This window comes from Muntiacus reevesi, chromosome 1, assembly GCF_963930625.1.
Source record: "Muntiacus reevesi chromosome 1, mMunRee1.1, whole genome shotgun sequence".
Lineage (NCBI taxonomy): Eukaryota > Metazoa > Chordata > Mammalia > Artiodactyla > Cervidae > Muntiacus > Muntiacus reevesi.
The window spans coordinates 150880317-150898614 of record NC_089249.1 but is presented as its reverse complement, the minus strand read 5'-3'; the positions used below and the strand labels follow the sequence as shown (position 1 = coordinate 150898614).

The 18298-nt window shown below is 47.4% G+C and overlaps 1 protein-coding gene across 1 annotated transcript; it reads left to right on the top strand.

Annotated features, from left to right (window-relative positions):
- Positions 1–105: 105 nt before the first annotated feature.
- Positions 106–17651, top strand: MRPL37 (mitochondrial ribosomal protein L37). Its single transcript, XM_065912388.1, has 7 exons — positions 106–510; positions 3764–3947; positions 4035–4150; positions 9508–9693; positions 11778–11935; positions 15224–15427; positions 17242–17651. The coding sequence occupies exons 1-7, from the start codon at positions 165–167 to the stop codon at positions 17317–17319; spliced, it is 1272 nt and encodes a 423-aa protein (XP_065768460.1). The 5' UTR covers positions 106–164; the 3' UTR covers positions 17320–17651.
- Positions 17652–18298: the final 647 nt, after the last annotated feature.

Genomic DNA, 18298 nt, shown 5'->3' with positions numbered 1-18298 from the left:
GACGGCCTGCGGGGTGGGGCAAGGCAAGAGTTACTTGGCGGTGATTGGTTAAAGGACCTGTCACTCATAAAACGAACCTTAGCGGTCGGCCCCTTTCGTTCCCAGCAGGCTTTGCGCGCGGGAAGATGGCGGCGTCCAGGTGGAGGTCTTGAGAGCAGATTGACATGGCGTTGGCGTCGGGGCCCGCGAGGCGGGCGCTCGCTCGCCCTTGGCGGCTCGGCCTTGAGGGCTGCGGGGTCCCGAGACGCGGGGCGTACGAGTGGGGCGTGCGATCCACGAGAAAGCCGGAGCCTCCTCCCCTGGATAGGGTGTATGAGATTCCTGGACTGGAGCCCATCACCTTCGCGGGGAAGATGCACTTTATGCCCGGGATGGCACGACCAGTCTTCCCGCCCTGGGACCCCGGCTGGACGCACCCGAAGTTCCGCCGCTTGCCCCCGCTGCAGGAGCACCCGCTATACAAGGATGAGGTCTGCTACATCTTCCACCAGCGTTGCCGCCTCCTCGAGGGTGAGGCCCCAGGACGGCCGGGAGGGGACCTTGTTCCTCTAACCAGCACTAACCCCGACCTTCTGTGGGGTTGGGCAAGACTTTGAAACTGTGGGTCTTGGTTTCTTCGTCTGTGAAATGGGCCCGGTATTGAGTCTTATTTCTGAGAATTGTCAGGATTAAGTGGGATGTAAAGACTAGCATGTGTGAGGGAGTTTTAGTTTTTGTGGCAAGTGAAGAGACATGGTTTCTAGGCCTAGCCCTGCCTCTCACTGTGTGTGTGATTTGGGGTAAGTTACTGAAGCTTCTTGAGCCTCTGTCTCCTGTGAATTGAGTGGTTTTGACAGTGACCCAACCATTGCACCTTGGAGATGTATCTGTTTAAGAATTAGATGGAGGGGGATTATAGTGCATAGAGATGGCAGAAACAGTGCTTAACCTGCAGGTCTATTGCGTCTTTTCACAGGATTGGTAACTGTGACAGAGGGGAGTGATTTGGCAGTGATTTGCTCATAGGTGCACTGTGGGTATCTAGTAAAGCCAGGGCTACACCTCTGGTTTCCCAGATCAGTGACCTTTGTCAGAGGTCAGAGCTGAGATGTTTTGAGGGAAAAGATCTGGACCTAAAAACCATCTAGTCCCTCCTCACCCTTTCACTCTCACTAAGGACAGGTCAGAATGACTTTAGCCAAAACCATCTGTATGTTTGGGGCAGTACTAGAAATTATGTTCCAGAGTCCCGTGGAGGGCGGTCTCTATTGAGTTCTCCTACCCATTGTTTCCAACTCATTCTTCCTTAGTCCCTAAATCAGGCTGGGGTTAGGACAGGTCCTGAAAATACAGAATGGTCCAGGTAAGTGGGAACAAAATTTTCTAATGAGTAATTAGGGAAGAAAGAGACCAGGCAGGATTTGGGGACTCAGCCAGAGAAAAAATCCTAGGTTTGAGGAGAAGTCAACTGGCTAGCCTCTTAAACTGCTCAAACCCATTCCTGAAAGCTGGTTTTTTCAGCCTTTAAACACTTCCAGTGTCCTCACAAGGTGCTGTGAAGGACCTCAGAAGACTTGGCACACTTGCGTGACCCCGGTAACATTACTATGTGGATGAATTGCATCAGATGTATTTTAGAAGTTAAAGTTAACTTGTTTGACTAGGCTGAAAACATATCCTATGCTTTCACCGTTTGCAGAGAGGTTCTGTAAAGTCTATAATAAAATTCTATAACATACAGGGCTAGAGAAGCAGATTGGGGTAAAGGAGAGATCCTGGGCTTTAATGTAAATGCTCTCCTCCCAGCCCCATCGCTTACAAGTTTTGAGACTTGAAACAAAGTCCTTCATCTCTCTTGAGTTCCATCCTCCATTTCATGAAAGCCCATCCAACTTGTTGATAAAGCTCCTGGTACAGAGTAGATGGTAATGTTCAGTAAATGGCAGCTCTGTTACATATTATTCATATACTAGTGAACCATAAATTCTTACTATTTTATCCATTTTCAAATTCTAGGAACAGTTGCAGTGTTGGGACTAAAACTTGGGTTACCAGACCCCCAGTCCAGGGTTCTTTCTGCTGTACCACACAATCAAGAGGTTAAATTTCTAAATATTTGTGTTTCTGATATATTATGAACCTTACAGTGAAAAGCTTCAATGCCTTTCGTTTGTCACCACAAGAGAAATTGAGGGTGTTTTCCTTCAAAGTGTTCTGGGTTTGCTTTAATCCCATAGTTTTTCAAATGAAGATGTGTTCCTGAGTCAGGTGATGTTTTTTCAACTGGAATGAGTAGCAGTCACCAGCGCTCTGCCAGCTGACAAACATAGTCGTCAAAGAGAACGCAGTGTTAACTCTGAGAGTTAGAGGACTGGTATGTGGACTTCGTGCAGATTTTAGGCCACTATATCTGCGCCTCTTCCTCCTTTAAGGAAGTGAGTTTTGGGGAAAGTGAAGCAAGGGAGTTTTGCCTGGCACCGCAGCCCCATCCCCCTGAGAGTAGGATGGTTAAATTAGTTTTTAAGACTAAGCACTCTGGATCAAATCTTTGTTCTTCCTCTTTTTCCTGAGAAGCGTTTTGAGCATCTTATAGAAATTTTATAGTACAGCCAGATTAAATTAAAAATAGGTAAGGGGATGAGCATAGAAACAGTGAGGTGAGTACAAAAAATCCTTTCTGTGAGGTTGTACTTATATAGGGGAGCGCCAGAATTGGCTCTCAGCTTGCTGGCAGTCAACAGATGGTACAGAGATGGGGTCCACTGACCAGGCCCATTGCCTTTTTCTATAAATCATACATACCTGTTTACTTGTTACCTATGGCTGCTTTTGTGCTAGAGTGGCAGAGCTGAGTAGTTGTGACAGAGACTGTATGGCCCAGAAGCTGAAGATATTTACTCTCTGGCCCTTTAAGAAAGAATTTGGCCCCTAATATAGAGAAACATTTTGAGTTAACATAGTTCACCGTGTCCAAAAGACAAAATAGTACTCTACCCGGGAAAAGCCAACCCTTCTTGTACAGAGGCCAAAAAGAAGTTCAGAAGGCCTCGGAGGACCCAGTATAATAAATTGAAAAACATCTTCAGAAGGATTCTTTTAACAAATATAGCAGTACAGTTCATATTGCCTCTTCATACAAAATTCTGCTTATAAAATGGCTCATTATATAATCTCAGAGGTAGATGCGAAAAATTATATGGTGCTCCCAAACTCAGCGCTCTTCAAGTTATTCATGATCCAGAAGATATTTCCTTTATTTCTGAAAGCTGCTTTTCCTTGATAAAGCAGCATGTGCTTAATGCTGGGCCTGTATCTATTGAATGAAGTATATTTGGCAGACATGAGCTTTTCCAGTCAGGGCTAGGGTGTGGGTTAATAGAAGGGATCTAGGTTTTGAAAGGTTGGCATCTATTGATCTAGGCCTGTATGCTAGGGTCTGAATCCTCTATACCTACAGACAGGCTACAAACGACCCTTGCCTGCGAAGTTCAGTCTCATGATCTCAGCCATTTTAATAGCTGTTTGAATTCTTCCTGTGGCGAGTACTGTACGTCAATCAACTGTTAACTGTTTTTAAGCAGATGGTCATTCCTGGAGCTGAGTTGAAATCTGGTTCTCCTTGCTTCTGCTCTTTATTTTTAGTTCTGTCCTCTCAGATGTCAGAACAAATCCCATCTCTGTCTCAAGGCTGCTCTTTCCCCAAAATGCTACCAGGAAGGCATAAGCATCTTTTCCTGAGTCATCTTTGTTTAGTGTTTGTTTTTTGTGATTGATGACCCTAAAGGTGTAAAGCAGGCCCTCTGGCTTACCAAGACCAAGTTAATAGAAGGCCTTCCTGAGAAAGTGCTTAGCCTTGCTGACAATCCGAGGAACCACATAGAGAACCAAGATGAACGCGTTCTGAATGCGATCTCTCATGCTCGTCTCTGGCATTCTACTGAAGACATCCCCAAGAGAGAGACCTACTGGTAAGTTTCTCCCAAGTCAGTAAGATTTCCTACTGATGGATCTTGGAGTCACCTCTACACCTCCAAATGTCTCTTCTTTTCTCCAAGCCCAGTCATTGTGGACAGCCTGATCCAGCTGTGTAAATCCCAGATTCTCAAGCATCCTTCTCTGGCCAGGCGGATCTGTGCTCAAAACAACACGTTATCCACCACTTGGGAACGAGGTTAGTCTTGTACACCAGAAAGGCCCCGTCCTTTCCCTGTCTTTCTACTCTCAGCCCCACCACCAGCTTATGTTCCCATTCCTGCTGCCATACCTGTCTCACTCCCATCCTTCATGGTCCAGTTCTGTGGCTCGGACACATCCTCAGTGTCATTAGTTTTTGCCCAGCCTTTTTCTCTTATAATCATTTCTTTCCAAGACTTAATTCACACCATATCAGTTGAGTGCCTTGAAGTGCCTAAATGTTGACCATAAGTTATAAAAGACAGTCTGCACTCTCAATGCTTATATTCTACTGCAAGAGCCTTCTTACTCTTATGCTTTTTTCCCAAATCCACTTTCTGCAGAGCTGTTAGACTGATCTTTCTAAAGTGCAGATTCTCTCCGTCCCTTCCCTGGTTCAAATCTTTTATTGTCTCCTAATAGCTTAACAGTTTTTGGTGGTATCCAAGGTCTCCTGGGCTTTGACCACCAGCTGGTCTTTCTAGTCTTATCTCTTGCTCTGCCGTTCCCACCTCCATTCCCATGTTTATACTTGGCCACTTGCAGCTTTTTGGCATCAAGCTTTGCGTTTGCACATGCTATACGTTCTGCAGGGAATGTTCTTTTCTGTTTTCCTCATTTGACTAATTTCTGCTTGCCTGTACCACTTAGCTCAAGCCCACGTCTCATGCAAATCCACAGATCAGCTCTCTGCTCCTTTTGTCCGTATGCCTACTTTTGCCATAGCACACATTATACTATGTTATGTTTTATGATTGTCTAGTATCTTTTCTATCTGCCCCACCAAACTGTGAACTTCTGATGATAGAGACTGTGTCTTATTTGTCCACAGTAACAGTGTCACACAACATGTGCTGACTAAAGTTACCGGTGAATCAATACCAAATCCCAGATGTTTTAGGTAGGGATGTTCCGAGAACACAGGTGTTGTCCTTGGTGGAATCCTGGAGCAGGGAAACCAGCTGTGGAACAGTGGGTTTTTAGGACATCGACTTGGTCAGGCTTCACCAGTTTGCCCCTGTGAGTATGGACTTCCTGGCAAAGAGTCAGCTTTGCAGAGGTAATGGTACCACTAAGGAAATTAGTGAACCTCATTAATAGAGGAGTGCTTGTTGGCCCATTATCAAGTATTACCTCTAATTAAACTGCCCCACTTGGAGCTGTCACTGGAGAAGGGATGTGGAGGGAATTGAATTGGAAACCACAGTAGAGTATTCTGTGGGGAGAATCTAAAACCCAAGGTTACGAGAGGTCCAGGCACATTTATCTTCCTTGCAGATTATATGCGAAGAAACAGGAAGTACTTGAGAAAACTGTTCTTGAAGTGTGGGTATGAGGTGTTTTAACAGGTGGGTCAGAGTTTATCCATCCACAGATTTAGTATCCCTTTTTTGCATAGCCAGTAAGGGAGGGCCCATGTTAATTAAATGACATTGCTATTGGTCAGACCAGTTTTTAGACATACAGCATCATCAGCCTTGTCCATTCCCATCACATTGTGATTGTAGTATTTGATTTGTATTTCTGAAAACTCAAGGACCTTCAGAGAAAAATTTGCCCCTGTGGAGAGTCCGTAGGAGGCCGTTGTCCAGGAGACTTTCTAGATGGCATTCATCTTCCTGTGGGCACCTCTGTGAGGGGCATCTACTCGCGTACACAGTGGCAGGCCTGCTGCTTAGTCAGATGTGCATTCGCTTGCTCATACGCCTGTGTCTCCTTGTGGCAAGTATGCTCATCTGACTTAAGTGAGGCTTTCTGACTGGCTCATTTTTTTTAAACTGAGTTACTGAGGTCAGTTGAACCCTTTTCCTGGGTTTAGCAGCCTTTCTGCTTAGCCTGTGGTCTCAGTACTTCTCTCTCCCTCCCTCCTTCCTACTGTATCGTGCTCCAGTTATCTGCACTGACTTCCCCGAAGCTCTGCCATGCAGCAGCAGGCTTCTGTACCATGGAACATGTTACTCCTCCTTCACTAGAAGTTTCCTCCCCTTTCTTTGCCTGGCAAACTCTGACCCAGCAGTTTTCAACCAAGGGTGGTTTAATCCTCTAGGGGAGATTTGGCTTTGTCTGGAGACATTTTTGTTTGTCCTGACTTGAAGCAGAGCCGGGGCTGGTAGTGAAAGCTCTGTTGGCATCTAGTAAGCAGAGGCCAGGGATGCTGCCAGATACCTACAGTGCATAGGACAGCCTCCCTCACCAAAGAACTACCTAAAATGTGAACAGCACCAAAGTTGAGAAGCTCTGCTCTTATCCATCTTTCAGAAGCAAGTTTGAAGGCATTGCTTCTTTCAGGCAGCTTCCCAGACCTCCCAGAGGAGGTCGATTTCCCCACCTCTGCTGTCTCCCAGTGTTGGAGCATTTACTCCCTCATCAGCCCTTGAGAGGAACTCTACTCAAGAGAGTTAAACTGGTCCCCAGCGTAGAGCAGGTGCTTGGGAAGATCCAAACCCACAGCCTCTGAGCCCACAGAGATCACCAGGCCTCACGGTTCATTGGAAAGAACATAGGGAGAAGAGTGCATTGGTGAGTCCCTCTCTCAAGAAACCCCAGAGTAACACCTTAACCAAAGGTGTTACTGGTTTTTTCTTTTCTATTTTTTAGGATAAAAGCTTTATTTTTAGCTAATCTTTTTTTAAAATTTATTTTATATTGAAGTATAGTTAATTTTAAAAATATGGGTTTTCCGGTGTACAACAAAGTGGTTTAGTTATATGTATACATATTTTCTTTTCAGACTTTTTCCCCATGTATGTTATTACAGTGGGTCCTTGTTGACTATTTTATATGTATAGCAGTGTGTATATGTTAATCCCAACTGCCTGACTGTTTCTCCCCGCCCCCCACCACCCTTCCCCTGTGGTAACCCTTCGTTTGTTTCTAACTCTGTGAGTCTGTTTCCATTTTGTAAATAAGTTCATTTGTTTAGATTCCACATATAAGTGATATCGTATGATACTTGTCTTTCTCTGTCTGACTTCAGTTAGTATGATCGTCTCTAGGTCTATTCATGTTGCTTTTTTATGGGGAGTAATATTCCACTGTAGGGCTTCCTTGGTGGCTCCATGGTAAAGAATCCGGGTCGATGGACATTTAGGTTGTCTCCTTATCTTGGCTATTGTATATAGTGCTGCAGTGAACCTCAGGGTACATGTGTCTTGTCTTTTTTTTTTTTTCCATTTATTTTTGTTAGTTGGAGGCTAATTACTTTACAATATTATAGTGGTTTTTGCCATACATTGACATGAATCAGCCATGGATTTACATGTATTGCCCATCCCGATCTCCCCTGCATGTGTCTTTTCAAAGTATGGCTTTCTTTGGATATCTGCCCAGGAGTGGAATTACTTGATCATATGGTGGCTCTATTTTTAATTTTTTAAGGAACCTGCATACCATTCTTCACAGCGGCTGTACCAAGTTACATTTCCATCAACGACGTAGGCGGGTTCGCTTTTCTCCCCACACTCTCCAGCATTTGTTGTTTTTAGGCTTTTTGATCATGGCCATTCTGGCTGGTGTGAGCTGATACCTCATAGTAGTTTCGATTTCCATTTCTCCAATAACTAGTGATGGTTTGGTCACTAAGTTGTGTCTGGCTTTTTTGGGACCCCATGGACTGTATTCTGCCAGGCTCCTCTGTCCATGGGGTTTTCCAGGCAAGAATATTGGAGTGGGTTGCCATTTTCTTCTCCAAGGGATCTTCCTGACCCAGGAATCGAACCCAGGTCTCCTGCATTGCAGGCAGATTCTTTACCTACTGAGTTATCTGATATTAAGTATCTTTTCATGTGCTTTTTGGCCATCTGTATGTCTTCTTCAGAGAAATGTCTATTTAGATCTTCTGCCCATTTTTTGATTGGATTGAGGTGCATGAGCTGTTTGTTTATTTTGGAGATTAATCCCTTGTCAGTTGCATTGTTTGCAACTGTTTTCTCCCATTTTGTGGGTTGTCTTTTGTTTTATTTATGGTTTCCTTTGCTGTGCGAACCTTTTAAGTTTGAATAGGTTCTAGTTTGTTTGTTTGTTTTCGTTAGGAAGTGGATAGGAAAATGTATCATTGCAATTTATGACAGAGTGTTCTATTGGGTTGGCCAAGAGGTTTGTTCAGATTTTTCTGTAATAAACCTGAACAAACCTTTTGACCAACCCAATACCTATATTTTCCTCTGAATTTTATAGCATCTGGTCTTCCCTTCAGGCTTGTGCAGTATTCCTGGTGGGAAGGACTGGTGCTTGCCCATTGATGGGTGGAGCTGGGTCTTGTCCCTCTGGTGGGCAGGGCTGTGTCAAGGGGTGTGTTTAGAGGTGGCCGTGGGCTCAGGAAGACTGAGCAGCCTGTCTGCTGATGAGTGGGACTGCGTTCCCGCTCTGTGGTTGTTTGACTGGAGGGTCCCATATGGGCTGTTGGGTGAGGCCAGGACTTGGCATCAAAATGGCAGCCTCCAGGACAGCTCACACCAAATGAGTACTCCCCAGTACCTCTCCACCATGGGTTTCCGTGACCCCAGTGTGACCACAGCCGCCCCTGCCCCCCAACTCCCTCCCCCCCCAGGAGACCCTCTGAGGTCAGCAGTAGGATCTTGTGAGCTCAGTGCTTTTGGGTCCTGGTGCTCTTAGAAGACCCTTCCTCCACCTTCCAGGAGTGGCATTTCTTCCTATTCCAGCCCTGTTGAGATTCTGCGGTCAGGTCCTGCTGGCCTTGAAACCAAGTGCCCTGGACTTCCTCCTGATGCCAGACCGCCAGGTGGAGGAACCTTTTGTAGGGCTCAGAACTTGAGAACCTCTGTGATACAATTATTTTCCAGTTTGTGGCTCACTCACTTGGATGGTATGGGATTTGATTATGTCACAAATGTAACACTCCTACCATCTTGTCTTTGTCTTTGTAAGTAGAATATCTTCTTTGGTAGCTTCCAATTCTTTTTGATGATAGTTGTTCCGCAGTTAGTTGTTCCCATGTTTTTGTGAGAGGAGGTGAGTTCAAGTCCTTCCTCCACCATCTTGTCTTCGCATTCCCTTCTAGTCTATAGAATTAAGATCACTAGATTGAACTCCAGTCCTGTTAGGTGCTTTTTCTGTGACTTTAGCCTGGCCACTCAGTCTTTTGGATCTGATGTTAATTGTCTACTCCAAGGCGTAGCAGAGGCAGAGAATGGCATCCAGACATGAAGTGAAGAAGGCTCACCTGCTTATATGATAAGCACAAGGATGAATTTCCAAAGTTGTATTTTCTGTGATGAGGCAGATCAGATAGTGAAGCTGTAAAAGACTTGAGGAGCATAGCAGGATGAAAGCTTTTGACTTTGCCTAGCTAAGGCTTTAGACCAGATTAGACTAACTGCCTTTCTCTCTGTTTAGAGTCTACTTTGATTCAAGTCCATGGTTCCAGTGGAGCCCAGCTGAATGCCAAGGATCCTCTGCCTCCCATTGCCTCCCAAGAGGAAGTGGAAGCTACTAAGAATCATGTTCTCGAGACTTTCTATCCCATATCTCCCACTATCAGCCTTCAGGAATGCCATATTTATGATGTGAATGACAACACGGGTAAGTATCAAAGCCTTTGACTTTTAGGCAGCATGCAGACAGGCTTTTTCCGAAGAGAAAGGAAACATTGAGTACTTACTAAGTATTGGGATCTCATGTGCATTTTCTCCTCAGAGCCGTGTAGCAGCCCTGTGAGATAGGTGTTGTTAACCCTAAGGAAACTAAGACTCTGGGTAGTTGTGATTGACTCAGAGGCTGGCTTTACTTTTGACCCCTAAGAAGTCATTCTGTTGCATCAGTTTTAATGGGTAGCTTGAGGGGCTTTTGACCGGGCATCAAATGTTTCCTTTATTTATAATTCTCTTTGAAAGATACCCCCTCTCTGTGCACCCTATAAACTCTGGCCAACCTTCTGCTAGGATGGAGGAAGCCCACAGTTCTTGAATGGGGCTATTCACCCCACCTCCATCGAACAAAGCACCACCACTTCCCCAGTGAGACACGACAGAAACTAAGGAGTCGGCCTGGGGAGGCCTGCAGTTCCTGCCATTCACCCAGTCATTATGAACTGCAATGTCTTCCTCCTTAACCTCTCTCCCTTTCCACAGCTATGCCTCAGTCAGTCCCCACTGTCTCTCACCCAGCCCGTTACCCCAACCTCTTTATGGGCTAGCATGACCCGGGCCATTTCCTCTCTCGTCCCTCTAGTTCACAGTACCAGAGTAGTCTTTCTAGAATGTAGATTTAATCCCATCGTTCTTCATGCCCATCACCCCACTGCCTGTTGGATAAAGTTTGAACTCCTTAGCTTATCACACAAGGGCCTTCACATCGGCCTCTGCCCCTCTCTCCAGCCCCATCTTTGCCTCCTCGCCCACAGGCTCCCTTTATTCCCACTGTCCTTTTCTCACCACCGTGCTCTGGCACTTACTTTTCCCTCTACCTGCACTCTGACCATTCGCCCCTCTCTCTTCAGCTAAATAACTACTCATCTGTCATAATTCGCCTTCGGACTCACTTCTTCCCAGAACTGCTCTACAACCTCGCAGTTTGGTCAGGGCCCTTTGATCTGTCCTCACCCAGCTCCCTGGCTCCCCTCGTGTCCTGACATGTCCCTCTGTGTGGATACGATCAGTTTTCCTGTCTGTCTCCCCTCTAGACTTGGTGAACTCCTCAAAGACAGTTGCAAGCGCTGTGTGGGCTCTGTCCCTGGTGCCTGTCTTAGAGCTTGACACAGAGTGAGTGCTGAGTGATGCGTATTCACACATGCGGAGGAATCAAGGCAGACAGGAAAGTCGGGTCTCTCTTAAGTGATGCCCTCCCCTGGGATTTTCAGAGCCCACACTTTCCCAGCCTCTTTGTTCCTCCATTTTGTCCACTTTTGCCAATCCTGGTCCTTCCCTGTAGCAGCCTCCAGCCTCCGAGGGTTTGCCCGTGGCCATGCAAGGGAAGAAACGGTGACCCGACAGGGTTGTGGCTGAGATGGACAAGTGCTGAACTTGGATTCTCAGCACTGTGTTGTGGGGTATGAGACCCCGTTTCTTACTAATAATGAAGTATTTTGCAAGAGATTTGCTTTTTAAAAAGATAATTACTAATAGGTGTTAGGTTATCTTTCTAATATCACTGTCATCTGTATACCTGATTGAATGAGAAACAAGTGGGGTTAGAGCTAGCCAGCAAGAATCACCTGAACAGGTGAGCAAACATTTTCTATAAAGAACCAAATGGTATTAGGTTTTGTAGGCCACATATAGTCTCTGTCACAGCTATTTAATAGATATATGTAAATGAGTGGGTATGGTTGTGCTCTGGTAAAAATTTTATTTCAAAAACAGGCTAGATTAGGGACTTCCCTGGCAGTCCAGTGGTTAGAAGCTCACCTTCTGAGGCAGGTTCTCTCCCTGGTCAGAGAGCTAAGATCCCATATGCCTTCCAGCCAAAAATCCAAACCCCAGAACAGAAGCAATATTGTAACAAATTCAATGAAGACTTTAAAAACAGTCCACCACCACCACAACAAAATCTTAAAAGAAAACAACCCAAAGTATGTAGTGTCTGGCACTAAGGTAGGTGGGGTGACTTTCCTGAGGCTTTGGGCGGGCCAACTAACCTGTCCCTCCACATGACGGCGTGTCTTGCAGGATTCCGAGAGGGCTATCCTTACCCGTATCCCCACACCTTGTATTTGCTGGAGTCAGCCAACTTGCGAGCACGCCGCTTTCAGCCAGATCAGTTGCGGGCCAAGATGATCCTGTTTGCCTTCGGCAGCGCGCTGGCTCAGGCCCGGCTCCTGTATGGGGTATGTGTGTGGGGAGGACCACCGAGCTGTCTTACGTTGTGTCGGTTTCCTGCCTTACCCTGCTCAAAGGAAAGGAAGTATGGGGGGAATTCTTTTGCTTGACTGAAGAGGTTCAGGGAGAGGCACTTCCACTCACCCTACCATCTGCTGGGGGCCTACAGTGTGCCCGTCTTTACATAAGATGCCTCATCACAATAGCCCACAAGGTTTCATTGTGATCCCCATTTTTCAGATTATACTTCTGAATCCCAGAAAAGCTAATAAGCAACTTGTCCAGCATTACACACAGTACATGATGGAGAAAGGATTGGGACAAGATGGTCTCAACTCCTGAGGCTTCAGTTATATGTCCTCCAGCACTCTGCCTCTAAACTGCACTAACGGAGCCTGAGCACAGGGCTTTATCAAGAAGGCAGGAGATGGCCCAGGCCTGCCTGCCCTCTCAGGACTGGTTCTGAAGACCCAATATACCACTTGGATGGGCGCCCCTTGATTCTAAGAGGAGGTCTCAGGGACCTAGATGTTATAGAATGCAAGCTGAGTGGTTGTCACACAATGCTGTCCCAAGATTGGAGGAAAGCCTGGCTGGGGAGCAAAGGCCTCCAGGCAGGAGATAGCAGTGTCGAAGTCCCCAAACAGGCCTGGGACACCAGACCCCTGGTTTTGTGTGTGTGTTGGAAGGTGGGAGGGGAAGAATGTTTTTGAGAGCTGCTGTCAGGCTCCCAAGTCTTGATTAGAACCTAAGGCCCTCCTGGAGGAGCAGTGAACTTCAGAATGTTCTTTTTCTCATCCTCCTTGGTCTAGGAACTAGATGGGGTTGGAACAGTGTGGTTAGCTTGATGAGATAGGAAGTAGAATGGACCTTGTCTGTATTGAGCATCTGCTACATGCCAAACATTTAACTAGGGCTCCTTAAAGCGGTGGTTCTCAAAATATGATCCTGAATTGTTAGCAGCATGAACACCATCAAGGGACTTGTTGGAAATGTGAATTCTCAGATCACCTGACCTCCTGCATCAGAAGGTCTGGGGGTGGAGCTTGGAGGTCAGTTTTAAAACAAGCCCTTCAGGTGATGCTGGTACAAACTTGAAAACCACAACACTAAAATTTGAGAACTACTGCATTATTTAATCCTTATAGCAGCCCCCTTGTGGCAGATACTAATAGCTTCATTTTACAGATGAAGAAACAGGTTCAGAGAGGCTCAGTAACTTCTGCAGGGTAACACAGCTAAGAGATTAGCAGCTGTTGTATCTTTCTGTAACATTTTTGTGTCTTTCCAGTCCTTGGGAGGTTATCTTAATTTCTATTTTCTGACATAGTTTTTGAAGGCTCTGGAAGGTTGGGTAACTTGCCTAGGATCCTACAGGTAAAGAGTAGGGAGGCAGGCATTAGAACCTTGATCTCTCCAGCCTCAGGGGACGTGCTGCCTCCTGACTGTGGGGCAGGAGAGGGAGGCAGAGAGAGTCACATGCCAGGCCCCAGGCCTGCAGGCTCATTGTGGCTCCTGTGCCAGCAGAGCACAGTAGCATCGCTGTCACTAATTGCCACCCAGTTGGGTAGGAGAGGAGGCCTCTCCCAGCCCCTCCAGGTACAAATTATTCCTGGGGATGTGAAGTTGAGCAATTATGGGAAGAGCCTCTGAGTAAAAGGTAAAATTGCTGAGAAATTTATGTACTACCTGCAGTTTTATTGATCTGTAGAGGGAGATAAGAGTCAATACAGAATTCTCAGCTAACACTTAGAGGTACTTTTCTTTTTATTTATTTCTCATGCAGCTAAGAACAGGTATTTCTAAGGCCGGCAGTCCCAGTGTGGCCCTCACTGAGGTCTGCCATTAGCTATTCCTAATGTCAGATTCAGCCCTAGAGCGGTGAATGTAGTAGGCAGCATCTTTGAACCAAGGACGCTTTGCTTCACAGGGCCTGCCTATTGAATCCTTTGTCCATTGGGTAGTAGTCATCAGACTGGATTCCTGCAGACTTAGTAGGGTGAACATATGACTTGTCATTGAAACTGGAATACTGCTGAGAGTGACAGAGGTGCTGCCATCAGATAGAATGGGACACTAGGTGTAAACTAGAGCAGTAAGATTTTAAGAGATTTAACAGCCTGGGTCTTGTCCTGGACAACCTTGAACGAGTTATACCACCTCTCTGAATCTGCTTCCTCATCTGTTAAATGTGTATGCCGTGTCGTACCATGCTAAGTTGCTTTAGTTGTGTCTGACTCTTTGCGACCCCAAGGACTGTAGCCTGCCAGGCTTCTCTGTCCATGGAGTTTTCCAGGCAAGAATACTAGAGTGGGTTGCTGTGCCCTCCTCCAGGGGATCTTCCTGACCCAGGGATCGAACACATGTCTCCTGTGGCTCTTGCAGAGCAGCGGATTCTTTACTGCTGAGCCACCAGGGAAGAGACCTAAGTGGGTATATACCACTGGATTTATGAGACTAGAGGTGACTGTGTGAGACTGCTGTGATGCCCGCGACATGAGAGGCCTTTAGTAGAAGGTTGCTAGTATGTTACTGTTATCAGTGGCACTGATGGAAAGAGATAATTAGCAAATGTGGCAACCAGCAAAAGCCTGGGGCTGACACAGCTGGAGTGGACACTCAGTAATCTGACACACTCAGAGTTGCATTTTGAGAGCCCAAAGCCCAAGTGAGATGCCTGCCTGGAGGCTTAGGACGTTCCAAGAAGCCCGGCCCTGAGGGGTAAAGGCAGGCAGAGAGAAGGTGTGTCTGACTGAGCACCAGCCACTGTGGGTGCTGATGTCACATGTCGTTGTGACCTCAGACAAGTCACTGCTGCACCTGGTCTGTCTCCTCAACCGTCAGATGGAGTGAGAGCTGAATGAGATCAGGTCTGTCATATGCACTGACCCTCCAGGTCAGCGTTTGATAAGCGTCATCATTGTCACCGTCAGGTTACGCCATGAATTGGGTTTCCCGTCGTTAACCTCCCAGCTCATCCTCCCTGACTGTGCAGCTTGCCTGGCAGTCGCCTCTCAGTGGCAGGAATCAGTACTCTAGTGTGCTCAAGCTGGAGAGCAGGTACGCTGGGGCCACGATTGATCTGAGCCCAGGGAGAGCCAGGCTGGGCATGTGCGAGAAGGCCTAGCCCTGGACAGTGCCCTTAGCTCCACCTTCTATTTTCATCTTTCATTGTAGGAAAACCACTCAGTGGGGTAGGGGGTTATTTAAAAGGCCAGAACTAGAAATTGCCTGGTTTGTGCTGTTCTTATGCCTCGCGTTTCTGATTGCATTTCCTTGTCCTCTTTTCCTCTCAGAACGACCCTAAGGTTTTGGAGCAGCCAGTCGTTGTGCAGAGCGTGGGCACCGATGGGCGTGTCTTCCAGTTCCTCGTGCTGCAATTGAACACCACAGATCTGGCCTCCGAGGAGGGCGTCAAGAATCTAGTCTGGGTGGACTCCGATCAGCTCCTCTATCAGCACTTCTGGTGTCTCCCGGTGATCAAAAAGAAGGTGGTTGTGGTAAGTCCAGCCATCTCTGGCTTGGTGATTGGACCGGGGCCGTGGCTCATCCTCCCCAGAGAGAGCCTGACTTGGGGTTGAAGGAGTGCTTGTGAGTGGAGCACTGGCTTCAGGAACCTCATGTTCAGGACCTCAGTCTGCCTAGAGGGCTGCTTCAGCCCAGTCCATCATCTAAAACAGCACCTTCCACCCTGGGCCCTGCCCAGCTCTTCGCGCTCCCCTCTGCACCCCCACCACGCTTCACTCCTCTCAGTTCTGTCTCCAGTTGCCTGAGCAGCTCAGGATCCTAATAAGTTGTGCTCTTTTTTTTTTTTCAGTGGGTTAAGTTGTGCTCTTTTTATAGAGGAGGCTCCTTCCTTCTGGCACCCCACTCCCTCTTCCTCCACTCACCCTCCCCCATTTCTCTTGCATCTGGTTGTCCCTATTTGTCATTCCAGGTTTAGTCTAAAGCCCAACATCCCAGTCCCAGCCCTGCTCAAGTTCCTTGGGTAGGTCGCCATAGCCTGGGTGCCCCCATCACGGCGCGGTCACACTGCTGTCCTCCTCCTCCGTTAAAATGAGCCCTGAGCTCCTGGAAGGCCGAGTCTGTGAATGACGTGTTCATTCATTTCACTCCACAGACAGGGAATTCCTCTGTGGACTGTCCGTAACTGCTGCACCTCCAATGCCCAGCTGACTGAGACCAGGCCTGTGTTCTGTGCTCTGGGCAGTGACCGTATCTTAACAGATTGATAATATAATATCAGGCAGTGATAAAGCCTGTAAAGAGACAGGACAGGATTTGGGGGTGAGGGAGAACAGCATGGGTGTACTGCTGGATCTGTGGCTCACTAGCTGTGTGTCACGCAGGGTCTGAGTAGATTTGCTTAATGGGGTTGATGAGTCTTTGAACATCATCTGTATGTTAGTTGAATAACGAGTTCTATCAGTGTTGACATACCCTTGAAATGCCTGCTGGTGTGAGCCCTTCTCTCTGGCCCCAGACCCTGTCCTTTGTCCCTCGCCTGTGTAGCCACATCAGCCACCTCCGTACATCTCTGCTCTTAGCTGTCCTCTGTCTCCTCTTCGTGGCTTCAGGTGCTTTTCTCTTAACCTCTTCCTTCCATGAGCATGGCTTAGTGCCAGGCCTGTCCTGGTGTGGTCACGTGGCTCCTCCTTACCCACCTTTTCCTCTAGCCACCCCACCTCTACCAGCATGACCCTGGGCTCCAGCCTCACCCTTTCTTTTTCTTCCTGGCCCTTTCTAGTTGCCCTTTAGTGCTCATTCATACATGTTCTCTTCTATGTATGGAAGTCAGTAAGTTAGTTTACTCTCCTGCTTTCTTAGCATCTTTTTCCTACTTCATGATGAGGCCTGTCACCCTTCATTACCACTATCTGCACCCCTGGCTGGAAGCTCCTTGAGTGTGGGAGCCAGATTCAAGTAATTTTTGGGTTTCCAGTGCTGGGCACAGCTCTCATACAGAGAAGGCGCCTGATAAGTGTGTGTGGGATGAGTGAGGAATTCTCATCCCTGGGAGTTAAAAGGAGCAAGTGAAACACTTTTTTGTGGTGGTTGAGTTGAGCAGGACTAGGGATCAGGGCAGGGTTGGCAGATAAGTTGGCCGAGAGGCGCGGAGATGCCTTCTGTCCTTCTCTCGAGCCCAGCCCCCGCCTGGCATCACTTGGCACCAGCTCCCAAGCACTCCTTCTTGATCGCAAGAGAAAGAAACAGTTATTATCCAGGCACTTAGGATTTACATAAAACCGACCTTTGTTTTAATTGCTGCCATTAAACCTAGTAGCAAGATCCTAATGGGCTGTTTTCTTTCCAGGAACCTGTTGGGCCGATTGGTTTCCAGCCAGAGACATTCAGGAAGTTTTTAGCTCTGTATTTGCACGGTGCTGTGTGAGCCAAGGACTGTTCTGAGGCCGGAGCCGCCTGTGCCCCGCTCTTCCTGAGGGTCCTGGAGCCTGGATGGTGCCTGAAGCCACAGTGCTCCTCTGGCCGGTGGTCTCACCAACAATAAAAGAGCCCTTCTGGCGCTCCGGAGCCTGTGTTTGTCGTCAGGGTGCTTCCAGGTGGGGCACCCACAGCTACGCACAGGCCCTGCCCCTGAGTCTGCCTCTGTTGCAAGGGCCAGTCCTGGAGCTTCACCTGCCCCAGCTTTGTCTGTGACCCATCTTGTGACTTTACATAAGAATCTTCCTCTCTCTCAGTTTCAATTTTATCATCTGAAAACTTGTGGCTAGTGTGACCTACATTGTTTTACAGACTATAGATTATGTGTATGTGATGTTTGCTTCCTGTTAGGTGCTCTGGAATGGTCACTAGGTTCTGTGGGAATTTTTAAAATTGTGGACACATTCCACAGTGACTGCAGGAAATCTGAATAGAATATTCAGTGTAGATTTCCCACTAGTATCTTGGTTAATGGACTGAGTACATCCCTGGTTCAGCTGAGCTCTGTTCAGATAACATCAAGCCCTGCTCTGGTCCAGGCAGCTCATACACAGCATCTTGTTCAGTCCTCACACAGCCTTTGCAAGGTAAGTGTCGTTTCCACATACAAGAAAAGTGTTGAGAGCGCCTGCTGTGTGCTGGGCTCTCTCCTCGGCCCCGTAGTTGAGGAGGTGCAGGTAGTGTAAGGAATCACTGAAGGTCACACAGCTGAAATTTTAGGTCCGCTCCCTTAGGAAACTCTGAGGTGGAGATTTCCTGGGGAAAGCTTGGGAGAGCCTTGGGGATCGGCCCCATGGCGGGAGAGTAGCGGCATCAAGTGGAGGAGGGACTGGGCTCAATGGGTTTGTACTTGAGGCCTCGGCTGATTCCGAGCTCCTTGGGCACCCCCATGCTGCCGAGGCTGAGCCTTTCCATGAACACCGGTGGTG

Excerpts from the sequence above, each read along its gene's own strand:
- MRPL37 (XM_065912388.1), top strand. The coding sequence starts at position 165 with ATGGCGTTGGCGTCGGGGCCCGCGAGGCGGGCGCTCGCTCGCCCTTGG. Across the intron at positions 511-3,763 it reads GCGTTGCCGCCTCCTCGAGG|GTGTAAAGCAGGCCCTCTGG; the intron begins GTGAGGCCCCAG and ends ATGACCCTAAAG. Across the intron at positions 9,694-11,777 it reads TGATGTGAATGACAACACGG|GATTCCGAGAGGGCTATCCT; the intron begins GTAAGTATCAAA and ends CGTGTCTTGCAG.